This window comes from Raphanus sativus, chromosome 8 (genome assembly GCF_000801105.2).
Source record: "Raphanus sativus cultivar WK10039 chromosome 8, ASM80110v3, whole genome shotgun sequence".
NCBI lineage: Eukaryota > Viridiplantae > Streptophyta > Magnoliopsida > Brassicales > Brassicaceae > Raphanus > Raphanus sativus.
The window spans coordinates 1,961,659-1,980,360 of record NC_079518.1 but is presented as its reverse complement, the minus strand read 5'-3'; the positions used below and the strand labels follow the sequence as shown (position 1 = coordinate 1,980,360).

The following is an 18,702-nucleotide window of genomic DNA, read 5'->3' as shown; positions in this document are numbered from 1 at the left end:
TATAGGTTTTTTATTATTTTCGAAATTATTAAATAATTAAATAATAATGGCAATTTTGTAAATAATTTAAAAACATAAGGATAGTTTGGAATTTTCCATGGTGAATAGTAATGACAAAAAAAAAGAGGTTGGTTTTGGGGTTGAATTGAATTTGTAGGTTGGTTTTGAAAGAAGCCCTTGTTTTAGTGCTTCCAATCACTTCGCTTGAATGCAACTATTCTTAATTTTTTTGTGTGAATGTCTTATCTAGATTTAGAATAGTAATTTATTTTGGTATTTTGAGTCATTAAATTTTTGACCAGCAAGAAAAAAATTAAATAATTTGAAAGACAGTGGTATTGTTCCGGGTAATACTAGTTTGTTAATAAATACCAAAATAAAAGCTAATATAAAAAAAGAAGCTAATGTCTGAATTAAGTCGAAAATAGATCCTACATATGTTAGTATCCATCGCGTCTTTTTTTCTAAAGTAAGAACTATAACCCGCGACTCCTATATCTGCAGACGTTATAAAAACGACCAACCAACATAGAGCCTATAACTATATTTAATACATTACGATGACATTAGATTTTCACGTAATTAATGAACTATTATACCTACAAACACATGAACCGACCGAAAATGCATATCGTTATTATTTATATTTAACATTATACGGCAGAAGCAAAAACTACTTTTTGGAATAAATATTAGAGAAGATAGTAACGAGACATACTATTAATATATAATATTAATGCGACCACACTTGCATACAAAAGCATAACATATCACAACCCCGACGCGACCGTTCCAGTTTTAGTTTATCTATCAATCCCTTGATAGGATCTGAGCTTTGAGAGAGTTCTTCATCACGACCGTAAACGCGTAAGTTTCGGTCGGGTCGGGTGGAGAATCCGGTACAGGGATCCATTTAAACGAATGGATCATCCTAGCAAGCATCAAGTTGATGTGTAGAATCCCAAGAGACCAAGCCGGGCAGATCCGACGACCCGCGCCAAAAGGCAACATTGTCACGCCTCGTGTTCCGGTCCAGTCAGCATTGACACCGTCCCCACCTGCTAAAAACCTATCGGGTCTAAATTTACCAGGATCCGACCAAATCTCCGGGTTCTCAGTAACCCAAGCAGTGTAAAATTCCACATATGCCCCTGACGGTATATCATAGCCTCCAAGCTCCGTATCTTTAACGGCGGCGTGAGAGAGAAGAAAATGTCCCGGGGGATGTCTCCGGAGAGTCTCTTTCACTATTGCTTCCAAGTAAGGCATTTTCGCCACGTCATCCTCTTCAACGACGCCGTTTTTGCCTACAACTCCGACAACTTCCTCGTACAGTTTCTCTTGAATGTTTTGGTCTGTCACTAGATGGAGTAACGCCCATTCAAGCGTAGTAGCGCTCGTGTCCGTACCCGCCGAGACAATCTCCGAACATAGAGTCACAATCTCTTCATCTTTAAGCTCACCGCCTCTCTCAGCAGGCTTCAAAGCAAACAGAGAATCCACGTAAGCTGCACCAATAGGACTCACCATCTCTTCGTTAGGACTCTCTTTTGCGTCAACAAATGCACGACGGTTTTTTATCAATGGCACTAGACACTCGAGCTGCGTCTTCCTTAGATCTCTCGCTTCTCTAACTTGACGACGAAACAACGGAGTGAAAACCGGTAAAAAGTCCGGTAACGTCGGAGAAGTTATCAGCATAACGTCCTTAAGAACATTCTCTATGTTCTTGATCTTCTCCTCGCTGATCTTGGCTCCGAAACAAAGACATATCAAGATGCTGCATATCGTTAGCCTACATTGACTCATAACTTCGACGTAACCTTTCTCAACACTCTCCTTTTGAATCATCTTCATATGATTCTCCATAGCCCACGTCCTTATCCACGAGCATTGCTTCACTCTCGTCGGGGTTACGAGCTCCGTCACAAAGTTCCTCCTCAGAGTCCGCCACAAAGATCCGTACTCAGCCGAGTTTATAGCGCATTTTCCGACGCTAAACATGAGGCGGATCGGCGAGTCCGGAGGCCTGGAAGCGAATGTTGGGCCACGTTGGACTAGAGCCTCGTGGATGAGTTTTTCGTCCGTGACGATAATCATTGTACGTTGTCCCATCTGCATGGTGAATATTGGACCGTACTTTTTACGTAGGTCACGCATCAGGAAGACGAAATGGCGACGTTGGGATATGACTTGGAGTAGGTTTCCGACTAGTGGCCATCCTTTTGGCCCCGGTGGGATGTTGAGGTTACACTGGCTGTTTCCGGCGGAGAAGTAACGGCGCCACCATAGGTTGATGAAATAGAGAGCAAACAAGAATATGATAACATCAGTAAGATCCATATTTGTTTACTATTTGAAAGATATATATAGAGAGATGGGAGATAAATGAAGAAGACTTATAGATGGAGTTTAGGCAAGTTTATAATGAAGGAATTAGGGTTCTTATATAGAGAGAATACATTGTATCATGTATGTGTGATGAAGAGATCTCCCACATGAACATAACGAGTAATTGGTCTCACCAACCATCTGTGTGCATTTACTTCATATATGATGGTTCAAATTTGAAAATTTATATTCTAGCCTAAATATGATTAGTTATTACTAGGAGTGTATGACAGTATTAATGATCTAATCAAATTATGTTTTATATAAGACAGATATACAGGACGCATTAATATTATCTTATTTGCAACCCTCCGGCCATCTTGTTGATATATGATCATATTACTATTAAAGTTTCAACAAATGTTAAGAGTTGGTCCTTGTGTTAGAAAACAAGGTGAAACTTTAAAAGATGAGTGCTATTTAATATTCGTAAATCTTATATGCATACGAGTTGGTCCTTGTGTTAGAAAACAGTGGTCTCTTGATTACCCTCTGTAGAACAGAGACAGGTGGAAGTTAGTTGGCCAAGTGTTAATGTCATTATTGGGTCAATATCCGTATCTATTTTCTTTTTCATTTTCATTACGTACTTTTCATCTCTCATTTCTCAAATATATAGCTAGCGTACATCAAAATTAATGTTTGTAGTCCGTAGGTACATGGCACTGTGTACGTTTCCAAAATTAACAATTACTCACCCCGGGGAAAATCCACCTACTTATATTGTTGAACGTAGATGACATTCAATACATATAATTTAACAATTAATGGCAACAGTATTAGTGATATAGCTAGAATTGTGGCAACAGTACACATTTTTGTTGAAATATTGATGTCTATGACCGTAGTCGTAAAGTTTTTAAAGTAATTATCAAGAAACGTAAACGATAGAAGAACATTGTTGGTAGACGACCAACTAATCATTGTGAGGAGAAGCACATTTGCAGGAGGAGACTTCTGGCAATTCTGGATTTGCCACCCAAACTATAGTTCGTGGAGAGACTTGTTTGTACCACATGCCTATGTAGCAGTAATAAGAAGCATCTGGACTGAAAAGGCCGAGTTCGAAAACATCACCGTTAGATACAATGGACTGTTCTCCTGAAATAGATTCATTGATGGAGATTGTGTCAGCTGTAGAAGAAACATGTGAAACTTGGAGAGACCAAAGCATTATAAAGAATCCGTAGGAGGATATGAAGAACCCATTTTCTTTGAAGGTGTACACGTTCGTGTGAGTGAGAATACAGAGAATTGTGGTAATTACACAATGAAAAGAAGTGATGATCCACGATCGAGTCAACTCAGTCAAACACGTTGAAAAGTATGAAAACAATAAGTAAAACCGAAGGACTTCTTTGACGGTAGATAAAACATTGACGGAAGCCAAAGCTAAGCACGTTTCTCTCTCAATATTTTATTTTATTTTATAATTCTGTAACGTCTCTTTTTCTCTTATATTATCAGAGAATCAAAGCTTAATCGAAGGAAATTCTCTATAGAGAGATTTATTTTATTTTAATACAACATATTTTAATACTTAAAGATACCAATCAAAAAGCCTCAAAAATTACACTAGGTCACTGGTAGTTCGAAATAATAGATAGTGATTGATTCTTTTTTTGAAAGACGGCTTAATAGATAGTGATTGATGTATTGATATTTCTTCATAGTGATGGTTGTGTTTGTATCCGTTCGATTGCAAGTATAATGTGGCATCTGATGACATTTATAGACAATGCTCAAAGAGCTTTATTAGAACATAAAAAGAATGGCTTGTTAAAGCCTTATTGAAATGTAAAGAACAAGAAAGGAAGAAGCTTTAAGTTTGTCTGCAAGAGCTAAAAGACACGATTGTATTTCATTCAAAATAAGATAAGAAAAGCTGCTTGTAGCAGCCAACGTTGCCATTACACAAAGCTAATACAGTTCTATTTATATGAAACCAACATATGTTGAGAACCCTAGTTACATGGGCTTTGGGTTTGAACTTGATTGGCTTGGGCTTGAGCCTTCATAGCATCTCGGTGAATCAACGAAGAGAAGAAGGCATGCCTCGTTGGATGAGAATGTCTAGATCTTTGTCACCACGGCCACTGCAATTCACGACCACTTTGGTACCATCGCGCAGAGTAGGAACAAGTTTGTCGAGGAAAGCCAGCGCGTGCGATGCTTCTAAAGCTGGGATTATTCCCTCCAATCTGCTCAATAGCATGCACGCTACGAGATAATAAAAGATTATGTAAGTAATTAATGAAATTCTTGTAATGTAAGAATTACAAAGAGAGCAGCACTAGTGATAACTGATAAGTAACATTAATATGTAGAGGGACCTTGGATGGCTTCTTGGTCTGTTGCTGTGTAGAACTCAGCTCTTCCGGTTTCTTTCAGAAAGCTAATCTCTGGTCCAACTCCGGGATACTCTAATCTGCGACCAATGAAGCATATGTGAGGCTTAGCACTTGCATGTGATAAACGTGTAAACCTTTTTTTATGATAAACAGACGTACAAGTAACGTTAAACATGGAAAAGTACAAATACCAGTAGAAGATTGGGACCCGTAGAAGATTCAACAAATTACTGTAAGATATTGATAAGTTTTTTTCTGAAACGTAATAGCTATGATTCAAACTATACGTGGTAAAGATGTCATACTAACTCGTGTAATTATTAGCAATTATTATTATTATTGTTATTATTTTTGTGCTAAGCAACTAGATTTGCATATATGTGATTTGACTATATATTAATTTATCTATCGAGATTAAAGAAAATCAGTAATCGTATACTCAGACATCTATTTTATTATCTTTTTTACAAAAATACTTATTATTTGTTAATTCTTCATTATAACTAATAAATCGTGCTTATTAACTCCTAAATTATTTGAGCAGCTGTTTAAGAAAACATATTGGACGTAAATTTAATCACTTACCCTACTCCTACGGAGTGTGGTTCAAGTATTTGTCCTTGATCATCTTGCAATAAGTAGCTCATGGAGCCATGGTACACACCAACATCTCCAACTGCCAAGGTAGCTGAATGTTTCCCTGAGTCGAGACCCAGTCCTGCGGCCTCGACCCCTACTAGTCGCACATCCTCATCCCCAACAAACTCATGGAACAATCCCAATGCGTTTGAGCCACTCCCTATACAAGCCACCAACACATCAGGCTTACCACCCCATAGTTGGTTTGCTTGTCTTCTCGTCTCCTTCCCAATCACGGATTGAAACTCGCGTACCATTAACGGACTCGGGTGCGGTCCTACCACCGTCCCGGATAAGTAGTATGTGGTTTCTAGGTTTCCAACCCAATTTCGAATAGCCTCTGAACTCGCATCTTTAAATGTTCCTTCCACTGATTTCACCTTTTTAAAATCAGGATGTAAACGAAATTTATGGTCAGTTTGACCCAAAAAACAGTTTCGTGTTCATTATATGTGAATATTTTGTTGTTTTGAGATATTTATTTGAAATAATACTCATCTTTTTAGAAATCTAAGAAAAATAGTACTTTCTCACATTCAGTTTAATTGTCGTTATAAATTAAGATTTTTGTTTCAAAATAAATGTCGTTTTATAATTTTAATACAAAATTTATTAATAATATTTTTCAGTTATTTTTTTATTTATTGAAATATGGGTAGATATATAAGTAGCGATGTTTTTGTTTTTAAAATATGTAAAACTAAATGTATTCTTAATCTATGTACATAATCTAAAACGATAACTAAAATGAAACGGACGGAGTACTAAACTATAACTTTTCCCGCAGTTTTGCATACATAATTTTATTGTTAATTACGGATATTAAATTTCTTGCTCGGTTTTGTATAAGAAAGTTAGTATTAGAAAGCGAATGAACTCTCATTTTCTTCATCAGCTTGACAGATATTTTCTTTAAAAATAATATATACATATAATAATGATTTTCTGGATAAATAAACAGAGTTCATGTTGCAAGACCGGCTCCGGTTTCTGCTAGGTTATGAGTTCAATTATATAGTAATTACTAGTTTTAATTACCTGAGCACCAAGCAATTTCATGGAAAGTACATTAGAGGATTGTTTCTCTATATCAGTGGATCCCATGAAAACAGTACACTCCAAGGAGAGCTTCGCACAAGCAGCCGCCGTGGCGACCCCATGTTGACCGGCTCCTGTTGCCGCAACCACACGGCTACAACCAAGCCGCCGGGCAATCATAGCTTGAGCGAGAGCATTGTTGATTTTATGGGACCCACAGTGGCTAAGATCTTCCCTTTTCAGGTATATCTCGGGTCCACCTCCGGTGGTTTGAGAAATGTTCTTGTAGTGTTCGGTTAGACGTCCGGCGAAATAGAGAGGCGTTTCTCTTCCTACGTAGTCTCTTAACGCTGTGGTAAGCTCCTCCTGGTTAAAATTAAAAGAGCACATAAGAAAACATGGCACTGATAATTATCATGTTTATTTAATACATGTAAAATTTACATGCTAAATGATGACGACATTAAGTTATTTGTTTTATAAATATTTTTATTTTGTAAATTTTGGTCAGAGCACCATTGGTGTCTTGCCTTATGTGAAAAGGAGGTAATGTGTCGATATGTACGTTATTTTAATTGTTTGATAAGGACAATACTGAGTACTCTCAACTGTAATGTTTCCAGTCCTCTTGTCTTTTCGGATAATGCCAGCTGATTTCGAATCTATATACCATATATTTGTTCTCTTTTTTTGGTCAAACAATCATATATTTGTTCTATGATTATATTTTTTTAGGTGTTGACAACAAAAAAGTTTACAAAATTATTTTTGTATTTAGTTCTGTAAATTAATCTGTTATCTTTATAACTTTTTTTTTGTTCAACTTTATCTTTATAACCTAAAGGTTAAATTGTCAACGGTTGCTCTCGTTCCATTGATTTCTTTATAAAAAAATTTTGTTCCATAAAGAAAATTAAATATTAATTTGTTTTGATCTGAAATGTGCAGTTTATTTTTTTTATACTATATGAATTTGATAGTAGACAATAAAATCTCTTTTCCAGTATCCATACGATCAACAGCATGGAACATGAGTTATAAAATTTCCCGGTCGATTACAGTGACCTAGTTGGTTACATTATGTAGTGCAAAGTGATGAATTAGCCATGGACAAAACTTAGGTTCACCCCTTATGGTGAACCTTTAAATTCACCACACCATTTATGACCAATGAAAATGACATGTAGATAATTAGATAAAACATCATAAATTTATTTTAAAATAGTTAAAAAAGAATAATGCCAATTCTAAACCACAAATCTTAATTTTTAAACCCTAAATATTAATTTCTAAATCCAAACTCTATGCCCTAAACCAAAATCATATACCCTAAACCCAAATCTTAGACCCTAAACCCAAACTATAAACCTTAAATCTAAATCTAATACCCTAAATCCAAATTCTAGACCCTAAATCCAAATCCTAGACCCTAAACCCAAACCGTATACCTTAAATCCAAATCCTAGATCTTAAACCCAAACCGTAAACCCTAAATTTAAATTTAAATTTTAGGGTTTAGGGTTTGGATTTAAGGTCTAGGATTTGGGTTTAGGATATACGGTTTGGGTTTAGGGTTTACGATTTGGGTTTAGGGTATAGAATTTGGGTTTAGGGTATAAGATTTGGGTTTAGGGTCTACGATTTGGGTTTAGGGTTTAGGTTTAGATTTAAGATTTATGGTTTGAGTTTAGGGTTTAGAATTTGGGTTTGAGTTTAGGGTATAGAATTTGGGTTTGGGGTCAGGTTCTAGGATTTGAGTTTATGGTATATAATTTTGATTTAGGGTATAGGGTTTGGATTTAGAAATTAATGTTTAACGTTTAAAAATTAAGATTTGTGGTTTAGAATTGTTATTATTCTTTTTAACTATTTTAAAATAAATTTAATATATTTTATTTGATTATCTACATGTCATTTTCATTAGTCATAAATGATGTGGTGAATATAAAGGTTCACCATAGGGGGTGAACCTAAGTCTTGTCCATTAGCCATTAAGCCTTGCAAAACCATGGTATTTAATGAAATAGAGTTGGTGAGTTACGTAAAAGATATAAATATATTATTGGTTTGAGATAATTAGCTTATTAGAAAGGCCAACCTGACAGTGACAAAAAAAAAAAAGCCAACCTGAAATTCATGATCGCTCAAAACAAAATTGAATTCATCTTCGAGATATTTCAGGGGAGATATCAATGTCTCCGGTACAAACTTTCCACCAAACCTCCCGAATCTACCGTTACCGTCGCCACGAAGAAACTGGCTATCATCTGTTCTTGTTGGGACAGAACCCAACGGTGGATCAATCGTACGGAGTACATTGCTTACATAGTGGTGTCTTTTGTTCTGAACTCCACAAACAACAGAGTTTATCATACGGTGGTTTCTTGTCAGAACCATAGGAAGTGGTTGCCCTCGTACTTGGATTTTAGTCGACGACATGTTTTTCTCTCTTTTATTTTTGTTGGAAATACTGATGTTTTATTATCTTAGTGACTTTTCTTAAACATTTGTGTTGATGAGTACCGTTTTTATAGGGGAGTTTTTATAGTGACCAGGGCTATATGTTTTTTTTTTGTTATGCATCCACTTGAATTTACATGTTTAACATGTTGTTAATCTTTTCTACTCACCCTCTCGATTTTGAGAACAACGTTGTTGAAGTGACAGAAACTTCATTGAAAAAGGTGATTTCGAATGAGCTAGAACTTTAAGAAAATTAGTATACAACATAGGCCCGTATTCGCCGCGATATGATATATTTTTACTAAGAAGAGAAATTTATTTTAGGTTTCGTAATCGAATCAGGATTATTTAAAACTTATATGAAAATATCTAAAGGCTTTTTAACAAGTTTTAATAAAAGAAACCCTTTAGAGCACTTTCATATTGACAAAACAACTTTTTAATAAACAGAAGTAAGTAATATGAGTAATGAAGATTTTAGTGGATTTCCAAAATAAAGATGTATGGCTCTCGAGCAACACTTGTCCAGTTGTGTCGCATATTCTTTCTGATCGTGAGTAAAAATTTCGGTTTGAATTTTCATTTTCTCACGCAATTCGCATGTTCTTTGAAAGTCCACACGTTCAAGGTGCGAACAGAAAACTAAATCATGATAACTGCAGTACATCACATATTTACCAAGAGCATTTCCTCATTATTAATATCTTTTTTTAACACTCGTTATTAATGCTTTCCTCCATGTTTAACAAGTGTCATTTTAAGACTATCACAAAGATTAAGAAAACATTTTTTTTTTACATTTCTAGATAAAATCATCACTGACTATTTTACTTGACTACAACTCAATCAATAATACAATAGAAAGTATAATATAATTGGTTTTATAAAATAATTTTTTTCCATGTGTGTTATACAGAAGAATTGTATATACAAATAGATCTATATCATATTCATATATATCTTAACTTTAGTGAAGATTATCCGATCTTGATTTTAAAGCTCCATGTATGTATCCTATTTTCAGAAAATATTTGATACTAGACTAGATCTCGGATCTCAGTTGTTTTGTAGTATGCAACCATTTTTTCTCGTAAGGAACATGGTATTTGATCTATGTTTATTTTATGATATTTAAAATTGTATAAAAATTGTTTTTAATATGTAAACACAAAAAAGTAAATAATAATGTACCAAAAACTAAAAACAATTAAAACAGAGGAGACAAGATAACTATAACTATAAAGGAAAAAAATAACACTACATATATCTAAACATATGAGCGATTTAGCAGTTATTCTATAATGATAGGGTACTTTAACATTAAGTTTTTAGTGTATTGTTTAATTATAAGTTTTCTTTTTGTTACAAAATCAAATTTCCCTTTAACATAGCTCAAATTGTTTTTCATTTCTTAGTTGAACCAACGTTCCATTTCCACGTTATATTACAATGAAAAGAAAAGTTCTGCCTTTTCTATCTAGGGGTAGGCACAGGGGTAGCCACTTAGCGGATATCCTTGATTTAATCTGTTTTGTACGAATAATCGATTTTTTGATTCTACTCGATCTGTAATCTTGCGGATATTCGTTATTCCTTGTTTGATATCCAAAAATTATATTTTATTGAATATCCGTCTCGATCCATCGATTCTGTAGAAAATAATAAAAAATCATTTTTCTAAATTTTAAAAGAAAATAATATTTTAATGTAAAATAATAATGTTTGATTACTAATTATTTTAAATACATATTTTGAAAAATTTAATGACCAAATAATTAATTTAGTAAAAAAATAACTAAAATTTTATATAGAGATATATAATTTTATACTTACATGTATATGTATATGTACATTATGGATTGGATATCCGTTTTTTTTAAATGAGTATTCATGATTTGCTCCGTCGACGGATATTGAATTTTAAATTTGTTTCGATTCGTAAAGTTACGGATATCTGGATTTTTTAGGTCGAACCGAAAGAGTAACGGATCTGAGTCAAGAAAATTTAATTTCTACGGTTCTCTGTTCCCTCCGCAAGGACAAATTTAAGTACATATTTATCACTATATTGCTGATTTGACAAAAACCTAATTACCTACAGTACCAAGCTGTACACGTACGCCTAATTGTCGCTCATCATTTGTCCCTTATTTTTCAAAATAGAGGGGAAGCTATATTTTTCATTTTTTACTTTTAAAAAAAATTCTAGTTTTATTTCATTTTTGTTAATTTCTTTAAGAATTTTATGTTTGATTTAGAAGAATTTAGAATAAAATAAGTTCATTTTTTTTTGCTAATCACTTTATATATATATATATTTTTTGTCTAATTGTTTATGTTATGTGTAATAATTGTATCATATAATAAATTTAAACTTATAATAAATAGTAATTGGATTGAATTAATGTTAAAACAAACTAGATGGATAAAATTAGTAAATTTGAAAAATTATAAAGTTTTATTAATAATTAATTATAATGTGATGATAAAATATATTTGGAATATTCTTTTTTGAAGAAAAATATGAAACAAACCATTGGAGAACATATTTGATTCATTTTTTGAAAAAAAAAATGAAACTAATCATTGGAGATGCTCTAAGCATGTCAACTAGGATTTAAATGTTGGTTGACATTAGGAAAATTATATCAAACAAGCAAACTAAATTTAAATTAAGATAAATAACCATACAATTAGATCTTTAAAGAACAACATAGAATTCCATATTATTTTTTTTACAACAATTCCATATTACTTTTTAGTCTATATAAAATAATGCATATGTAATTGACTTCACTTATCCTTTAATATTGTGTTTACTTTGTTTTAGTTTCAAATTATAGCATATGCCTTTATTTTTATACGTCATAGTTTAAAAAACAGATATACATTTATTAAAATATATTAGTAAATCTAAATAAATATTCTTCAATCTAATTATTGAGAAAATAGAATGTAAGTGTGTTCTAAATAGAAAGTCCAACTTTTTACCTTTATTTGTTCAATATTGATCCTTACTGCGTACAATTTGAAGATGTTTCTCAAATTATTTTTCTTGGGGAGGGAGCTTTGAATTAAAATTATCATGATGCATACTTCCTACTTCGGCTTTTAGGAGATACCCCACTTTTACAATCTGCTACATATAAGGAGGACAAGTAACATGCTAAAATCAAAATCTTGTTTTTTTCCAGTGGTAAATATTATTTTTTTTATTTTTGAAGAAAACAGATATACGTTTAAATATTTTTTTTCCAGTGGTGAAGAAATTAAATATTTTTCTCTATGCGATGACCATATTGACTCCTTGATCGGTGGCTGAAAGTCCGGATACAACCCGCTTGGCATGCACCTTCACAAATCTGTTGCGTTGCTTCGGTCACCTTCATGCAGGCCCGCCCATAGCATATGCAAAGTAAACAATGAATTAGAGCTCAAAAATGTTATGAATTTTATCAGCGTAGAAAATTTCTGAATATATTTAGATTTTGTTTGATATACAGTATTAGAGACCGAGTCTCCCAAATCAATAGTTTTTTTTTTTTGAGAATACAGAGGTGTCCGGTGGACCAAGACCCAACCAATTAATTTCTTGTAAACCTATTTATCGGGATCAGATAGATTTGATTGTTCGCAATAGAAATTAGATACTCATGTCGTCTGACCATACAAACAGATAAATCTGAATTTGGTAAGTTTCGAATCCGGGGGTATTTAGCACCTTTCCAAACCCGCCGTATCACTTTACCACGTTTGTTTGGTTTTCTACATCGATAATTGAAAAGAATCTTAAACAGTATATAAAATAAATGGATCAATCCATGTATCACAAATTGATTTTACGTTGGAAACCTATCTAACTTAACATTAACATTAACATGTAATAAACGAAGCACAGTTTTTGGAAGACTGAGTAGTGCCTTTAACTTTAACTTGTTTGGGCTGTTGCTTCTTGTCCAGCCACAATATTTGTCCATGACAGAGCCGTAATTATCATCAGACTCATGGTGGCCAAGTTTTTGCTCCGGCGCATTAAAGGAGAAATGGTTTCTTGGAGGACAAGGGAAGGATTTTGAACAGAAGGAGTTATTAAGATTCAAAGGTAATCATGGCCTCATATGTGTTCGGCTTTCCGTGAATATTAACTATTTTAAAAATAAGGAATTGTCATCTACTCGTTTTTACTTGTAACATGTATACAGTCACATATTGTCTTTTAAATCAATTTGAATATTTGCTTAACATAACACAGAACAATATATCATTTTGTTTTATTACTCGATCTGAAAGATTGATTTTCGTTGCATTATGGACTATATTATTAGTTGTCGACAAAATAAAAGGACTATATTATTAGTCGGATTTATTTATATTTTATCCATAATGTTGGTTGCAAATGCATCGATAGGAGTTATACAATAGTCAGGTGTAATGTGACATCATGGTGACTCAAGAAGAGAAGAGGGCATGCCCCTTTGGATAACAGTGTATATATCTTTGTCGCCACGGCCACTGCAATTTACGATCACTTTGGCACCATCATTTAGAATAGGAACAAGTTTGTCTAGGAATGCGAGTGCGTGAGATGCTTCCAATGCTGGGATTATACCCTCCAATCTGCTCAATAGCATGCACGCTACAATCGACGAGATAGAAGATTGTTATGTAAAATCTTGTTAGAATTATGGAGATAGAAGATTTGTTTTAAGTAGTAAGAAAATTTACAATGTATTACTCCATTTTCTATTCCAAAAGAGAGTAAATACAAAATTGAGTTGAGTTTTGTTCCAATATATTACTTCATTTTCTGCTCGTAATTTTGGCTGTTTGTGCAAATTAGTTTAACTAAATTTTCAAATTTATTTTCTTGTGTCAAATTTATTTAACAAGCGAAAGTAAATTACAGAAAAATTACTAAAAACATATACTTGTTTTTTCGTCCAGATTCCGGACAAAAAAAAGGTAATAATAAGATTCAGGAGATAGGAAAAAAATTCTCCTTCGTCTTCCTCATGATATATTATATATATAATTGATTCTTTATAAAGTTGAAGATGTTGTATTCTCTTAAACATTAAAGTCATTTTCAGCAGAGAGTGGATAATATTTATCATGCACACTTCCTACACCGGTGTTTAAGAGATGACCCATTTTTACAATCTGTTACATATAAAAGACAACTACAATATAGGTAATACATAATCTTCCTTTTCCCCTGTGAATAATACATCAGATATTTCTCTATGCAATGACCATATCGACTCCTTGATCAGTGGCCGAAAGTCCGGTTCCTCGACCTTGAAGCTGGACACAACCAGCTTGGCATGCCCCGTCACAAATCTCTTGCGTAGCTTCTGTCACTTTCATGCAAATTGGCATACATTCTCTGTGGCACAATGGCAATACTTTCTTTCCTAATAGTGCTTCTTGTCCAGCCACAATCTTCGTCCATGATAGAACCGTAATTATCATCAAACTCAGGGTGGCCAAGTTTCTGTTCCTGCTCTTCATTTTTGCTTCGTACGAGAAATATTTTATCAGAGACAGGGAGATTGAAGGAGACATGATTTCTTTGGATACAAGGTAATATTTTGAACAAAAGGGGATGGTTAAGATTCAACAGGTAGTCATTGCCTCATATGTATTCGGTTTCTCCGTGAATATTTACTATTTTAAAAAATAAATAGATCCCCAAAAAATGTTCGACTCTTCATCTTATAATATGGATAGTGGATACTAGTCAGCTTTTGTCTTTTAAATCAATTTGAAACTTTGCTTACATATATGAACATAACACAGAACAATGTATCAATTTATTTTATAACTCGATATGAAAGGTTGATTTTTCTTTGAAATATTGACTATATTATTATTAGTCGGATTTCATTTCCAAACATGAAAGTTAATATAACTTCAACCATAGTTGAGCCGAAACATCTCATTTTGGACGAAGAAACTTCCTTGCAGAAGAGGGACCAAGTGAAACGTCTGCAAATAAAAAATAACATTTTTATTTACATCAGCTAAAATCCAACAGAAAAAATATCTACTCAAGCTCATATTATATTCCATAGTTTTCATACATGTCACACAAAAATTATTGAAATTTAGCATTTTGCAATGTTTCTTACGAAATGATATCTCACGTTGATCATAAACCACTACAAGAAATCAATGTCAACGCCGACGACATTTACCGACTACATCTCTCCTCGGTAAATTTATGATGGGTTTCTGATCAATTTCCGAGAACATATGATTATTCTCGGAATATTATCGGGACTTTGCGATAAATCAATATTCTCGGTGTTTTGTCATAAACTAAAGTCGGTAAGTTGTCGGAAAGAAAAGAAAATAGCGAGGAGCTTGTTTTCTCGGAAAGTTCCTAGAATATGTTGTCGGTATCTTCTCAGGCCATTCAAGATCCCGACGATTAATTTTCTTCTCGGTACGTCGTCACAAAAACTGACAAAAATTCGTCGGAGTTCTCTTGGTTTGGCAACTGAACTGTTTCCTACCATTTATCGATTTAGTTGAGATCCCACATCTCTATTTTTCCCAATTCGATTTCTCTTGATATCTTCAAAGACGGTATAAAATTAAAAACACGTGGCTTACCCAGATGTGTTGTTGGAAAAAAGGAAGGGTCTGGATGCAGAGCTTGAAACTTTTGTGGAGATCGTAAAGTAAGAAAAAGATATAGTATTTAATTTTTCTATTTTTTCCCTATTTCTTTTACTTAGAATAGATCTGTCACTGTGACAAAAAAAAAAGAATAGATCTGTCAAAGAATAGATCTTCCCTTACGCAACGGTGTAAAGCGACTCTTCACGAGCTTCGGTTTCGTGTCTTCGGCTGGCCCCCTAGCAGTTGCTCTGTCTAGTGATCTCTGCCGCCGGTTTAGTTTCCGTTCTGGACAGGGAGTTGGAGGAAATGGTGATGCTGCTTGTACTGATTCTTCCAGTTTGGCCCCGGTTAGTGTTCTCTGTCTAGTATAATTGTTTTCTCCTTTCTCCTTCTCTCCTCTTTCCTTCTTCCCCCTTCTCTGTTTATTTTAGTGCTTTCAGATTTGTTTTTTCTTTGAAGAAACTCTACCTAAGACCTCTTTACACCACCGCCTAAACTCCTTACACTGCCATCGTCACCGCCAACTCCCTCCACCGCTATTTCTGCTACCCCACCGTTACCGGCACCTTCGCATCCTACACCAACACCGTCGCATCTACACCAATTATTAATAGGTTTATTTTTATTTCATTTAGTTTTTGTAGACTTCTAAATTTAATTTGTTTATTTTTTATTTCGTTTAATTGTTTTAGACTTTTAAATTTAATTTGTTTATTTGTAATAAATATTTGATATTTAATATTATTGTGAGGTTTTTTATATTTCATTATTTGTTTTTTTTTATTAAAAAATATTGATTTCTCGGAAGCTCATCGCCAATATTTCTCGGAAATTCAACGGTATCTTCCGATCACTTCCCGATATATAATCCCGAGAATATTTGTTAACGGAACGTACAGATAAACTTCCGAGAACCCGAGATTTCCGAGACCCAAACTCCGACTAAAGTTTCATTGTCGGGAAATTATAGGAAACGAATGTTACCGACCAACTTGCGATTAATACGTCCGTCGGAGTATGAACTGTATTCTTGTAGTGAACAGAGAGAAGAGCTAGACCTGGCTAAACCTAAGAGGACGATCCTCGCCGTGTAACTGGATGCTACCACTCACAAAAACAAGGATTCCGCCACAGCCACCGGCCATTGAAGACGGCTGAGAATCAACGGTGCTAATCAAATGACGACACTGATCGAACGGAAGTTGTTTGAGCTTATTGGAGATATCTTCCACGCCGTAGATCTTTTGGCCCTCGAAAGTAAGCAACGAGGTGGGATTGTAGAGAGTGGAAAGAGAAGATCGATCATTGTCAAAGAGATGGTAATAGTGATTCACAAAGGCCCTTGCAACTTCTTCTTCACTTCTTCCTTTATTTGTCTCTGCCATTGCATACAAATTAAATCTGTTAGGAAAAAACAAAAGAGGAATATAAACATGAGCTATCTTAAGGAACAACTTTCATGGGGGGAGAAGATGCTTGATTTGCAAGCAAGGGTAAGAATAAAGCGATATCTTTTTCACTTTCTTGTGGATCAGGTAACGCATAAATATTCTCCTTTCATTCTTTATTCAGATTTTCATATAATATGAAGCAATGCTTCTTCGGTGGAGTACACTCAAATAAATTTATACAGAAGCACATACCATAATCATATCATTAATACTCCTAGAGCAAAACATTGATAAATCGAGCATGTCCTTAACATAGCGAACTGAAACATTGGAATATGACTTTCCTATTATTTTTTAAATAAAAATTACACGGATAAAAATCTTCATATTTGTAAATTTTTTTGTTAAAATCTTACTAAAATGTTTATGCATCTGAAGAGGTACACAAAGAAGACTAATCAGTGGTGGGTTTTAAACCTCCTAATGATTATTATTGAATCCATAAACTTAAATATATGCTCACAGTCAGATAAAAATTAACTAACCGGAATTACTAGTGACAGTAAATATAAAACCTATAGTAACCCAAAAGAGTTACCTCAAGGTAAAAGGTTCCATCATCACTGCCAACTAGATGGCCAATACATTTGAATCTGATACCCAGTCTTCCAGTTATTCAAGTAAACAACCCTCTTCACAGCCAAGAACGACACAACCATAACCAACACCATAGCCACCCTCTGCTCATTGACATTCCTAACACGCACAAGCGCGTCAGTGACATACGCCAAGAGCAACCCAACCCCAGTGTACAAAAGCCCAACCGAAAGCGCCTCCGCCCCGAGCTGGATTTCCGGTTCTTCGTAGAAGAAAACGAGCCTGTTCGAATCCTCGGGATCTCTGAGGTACATAGGGATGCTATTGATGATGTTGTGCATGGTACCCGAGACGCTGAAGAAGTAGACCAAAACGGCGCCGTATTGCCAGAACCTACTGTCGTGGAGAAACGTTTCTCCTTTTAGAAACTTCTTGATGAGGAAAGGAGCCGAGATCGCGATTAGGGATGCGATCACGCCGATCTGCGTCTTGGACAGGAGAGGCGGGCGGTGGATCGGACCGACGGTGAGTTTGGTTCGGCTCTCGACGAACTCCGCCACGGACTCCGCGGTTCCGTCGACGTCGGCTTCCTCCATCATGCCTCGCTCGTGGTGTCGGAGATTCTCCATGGAGGGATCGACGAGGCAGATCTGCGGGAGGGATTGGATGCCGAAGCGGTGGAAGGACTCTGAGTCGGATGAATCGATCTCGCAGAAGAAGAGCTTGTTTGTTACGTCGGATCTGTTGTTGTTGTTGGCGATGAAAGAGGCGGAGACGAATCCGAACTCGCGGCGGAAGTTCTGGAGGGGATTGCTGTTGAGATCGATGGAGTTGAAGAAGATGATTAGGGAGTAAGGTCTGGGAGTGGCTACGGAGGTTATGAATTTTGATACGTCGTTGAGGCGGATCACGCCTGATTCGGAGGAGGATCGGAGGGAAACGAGCTCTGTGGTGAGATCTGTTGGTTCCGAAACCGCGGTGATGGATAGTAATGCTATTGAGAGGAAGAAACGATATGGGAGAGTTGTGTGAACTGCCATTTTCGATCGCTCTGACGGGATTCGAGAAGAGGGAAATGAGAATAGATCGGAGGGAGATAGAGTTTGGCGCGCAAGAGACGGCGGGAGAAGTGAAGAACTATTCAAAGTTACGTGTTTATATATACTGATGCAAGAATATAAACCTGCTGGATAACTAGAGGGGTT

General features: G+C 35.0%; 5 protein-coding genes across 5 annotated transcripts; all 5 read right to left on the bottom strand.

Moving 5' to 3' along the window:
- Positions 1 to 612: 612 nt before the first annotated feature.
- LOC108821821 (cytochrome P450 77A3) lies at positions 613 to 2,429 on the bottom strand. The gene has a single exon (XM_018594812.2). It carries the CDS (start codon positions 2,341 to 2,343, stop codon positions 811 to 813), a length of 1,533 nt encoding a protein of 510 aa, XP_018450314.1. The 5' UTR covers positions 2,344 to 2,429; the 3' UTR covers positions 613 to 810.
- Positions 2,430 to 4,227: 1,798 nt separating this feature from the next.
- Positions 4,228 to 8,976, bottom strand: LOC108821080 (tryptophan synthase beta chain 1). Its single transcript, XM_018594129.2, has 5 exons — positions 8,547 to 8,976; positions 6,420 to 6,785; positions 5,328 to 5,761; positions 4,725 to 4,819; positions 4,228 to 4,611 (listed from the first exon to the last, which is right to left on the bottom strand). Exons 1-5 carry the CDS (start codon positions 8,856 to 8,858, stop codon positions 4,424 to 4,426), a joined length of 1,395 nt encoding a protein of 464 aa, XP_018449631.1. The 5' UTR covers positions 8,859 to 8,976; the 3' UTR covers positions 4,228 to 4,423.
- Positions 8,977 to 14,016: 5,040 nt separating this feature from the next.
- LOC108821690 (uncharacterized) lies at positions 14,017 to 14,460 on the bottom strand. The gene has a single exon (XM_018594681.2). The coding sequence runs from the start codon at positions 14,445 to 14,447 to the stop codon at positions 14,124 to 14,126; it is 324 nt and encodes a 107-aa protein (XP_018450183.1). The 5' UTR covers positions 14,448 to 14,460; the 3' UTR covers positions 14,017 to 14,123.
- Positions 14,461 to 14,616: 156 nt separating this feature from the next.
- LOC108819375 (probable dolichyl-diphosphooligosaccharide--protein glycosyltransferase subunit 3A) lies at positions 14,617 to 18,696 on the bottom strand. Its single transcript, XM_018592392.2, has 2 exons — positions 17,499 to 18,696; positions 14,617 to 16,887 (listed from the first exon to the last, which is right to left on the bottom strand). Exon 1 carries the CDS (start codon positions 18,535 to 18,537, stop codon positions 17,521 to 17,523), a length of 1,017 nt encoding a protein of 338 aa, XP_018447894.2. The 5' UTR covers positions 18,538 to 18,696; the 3' UTR covers positions 14,617 to 16,887; positions 17,499 to 17,520.
- On the bottom strand, positions 15,978 to 16,894 carry LOC108819376 (nuclear transport factor 2B). Its single transcript, XM_056992326.1, has 2 exons — positions 16,578 to 16,894; positions 15,978 to 16,104 (listed from the first exon to the last, which is right to left on the bottom strand). Exons 1-2 carry the CDS (start codon positions 16,892 to 16,894, stop codon positions 15,978 to 15,980), a joined length of 444 nt encoding a protein of 147 aa, XP_056848306.1.
- Positions 18,697 to 18,702: the final 6 nt, after the last annotated feature.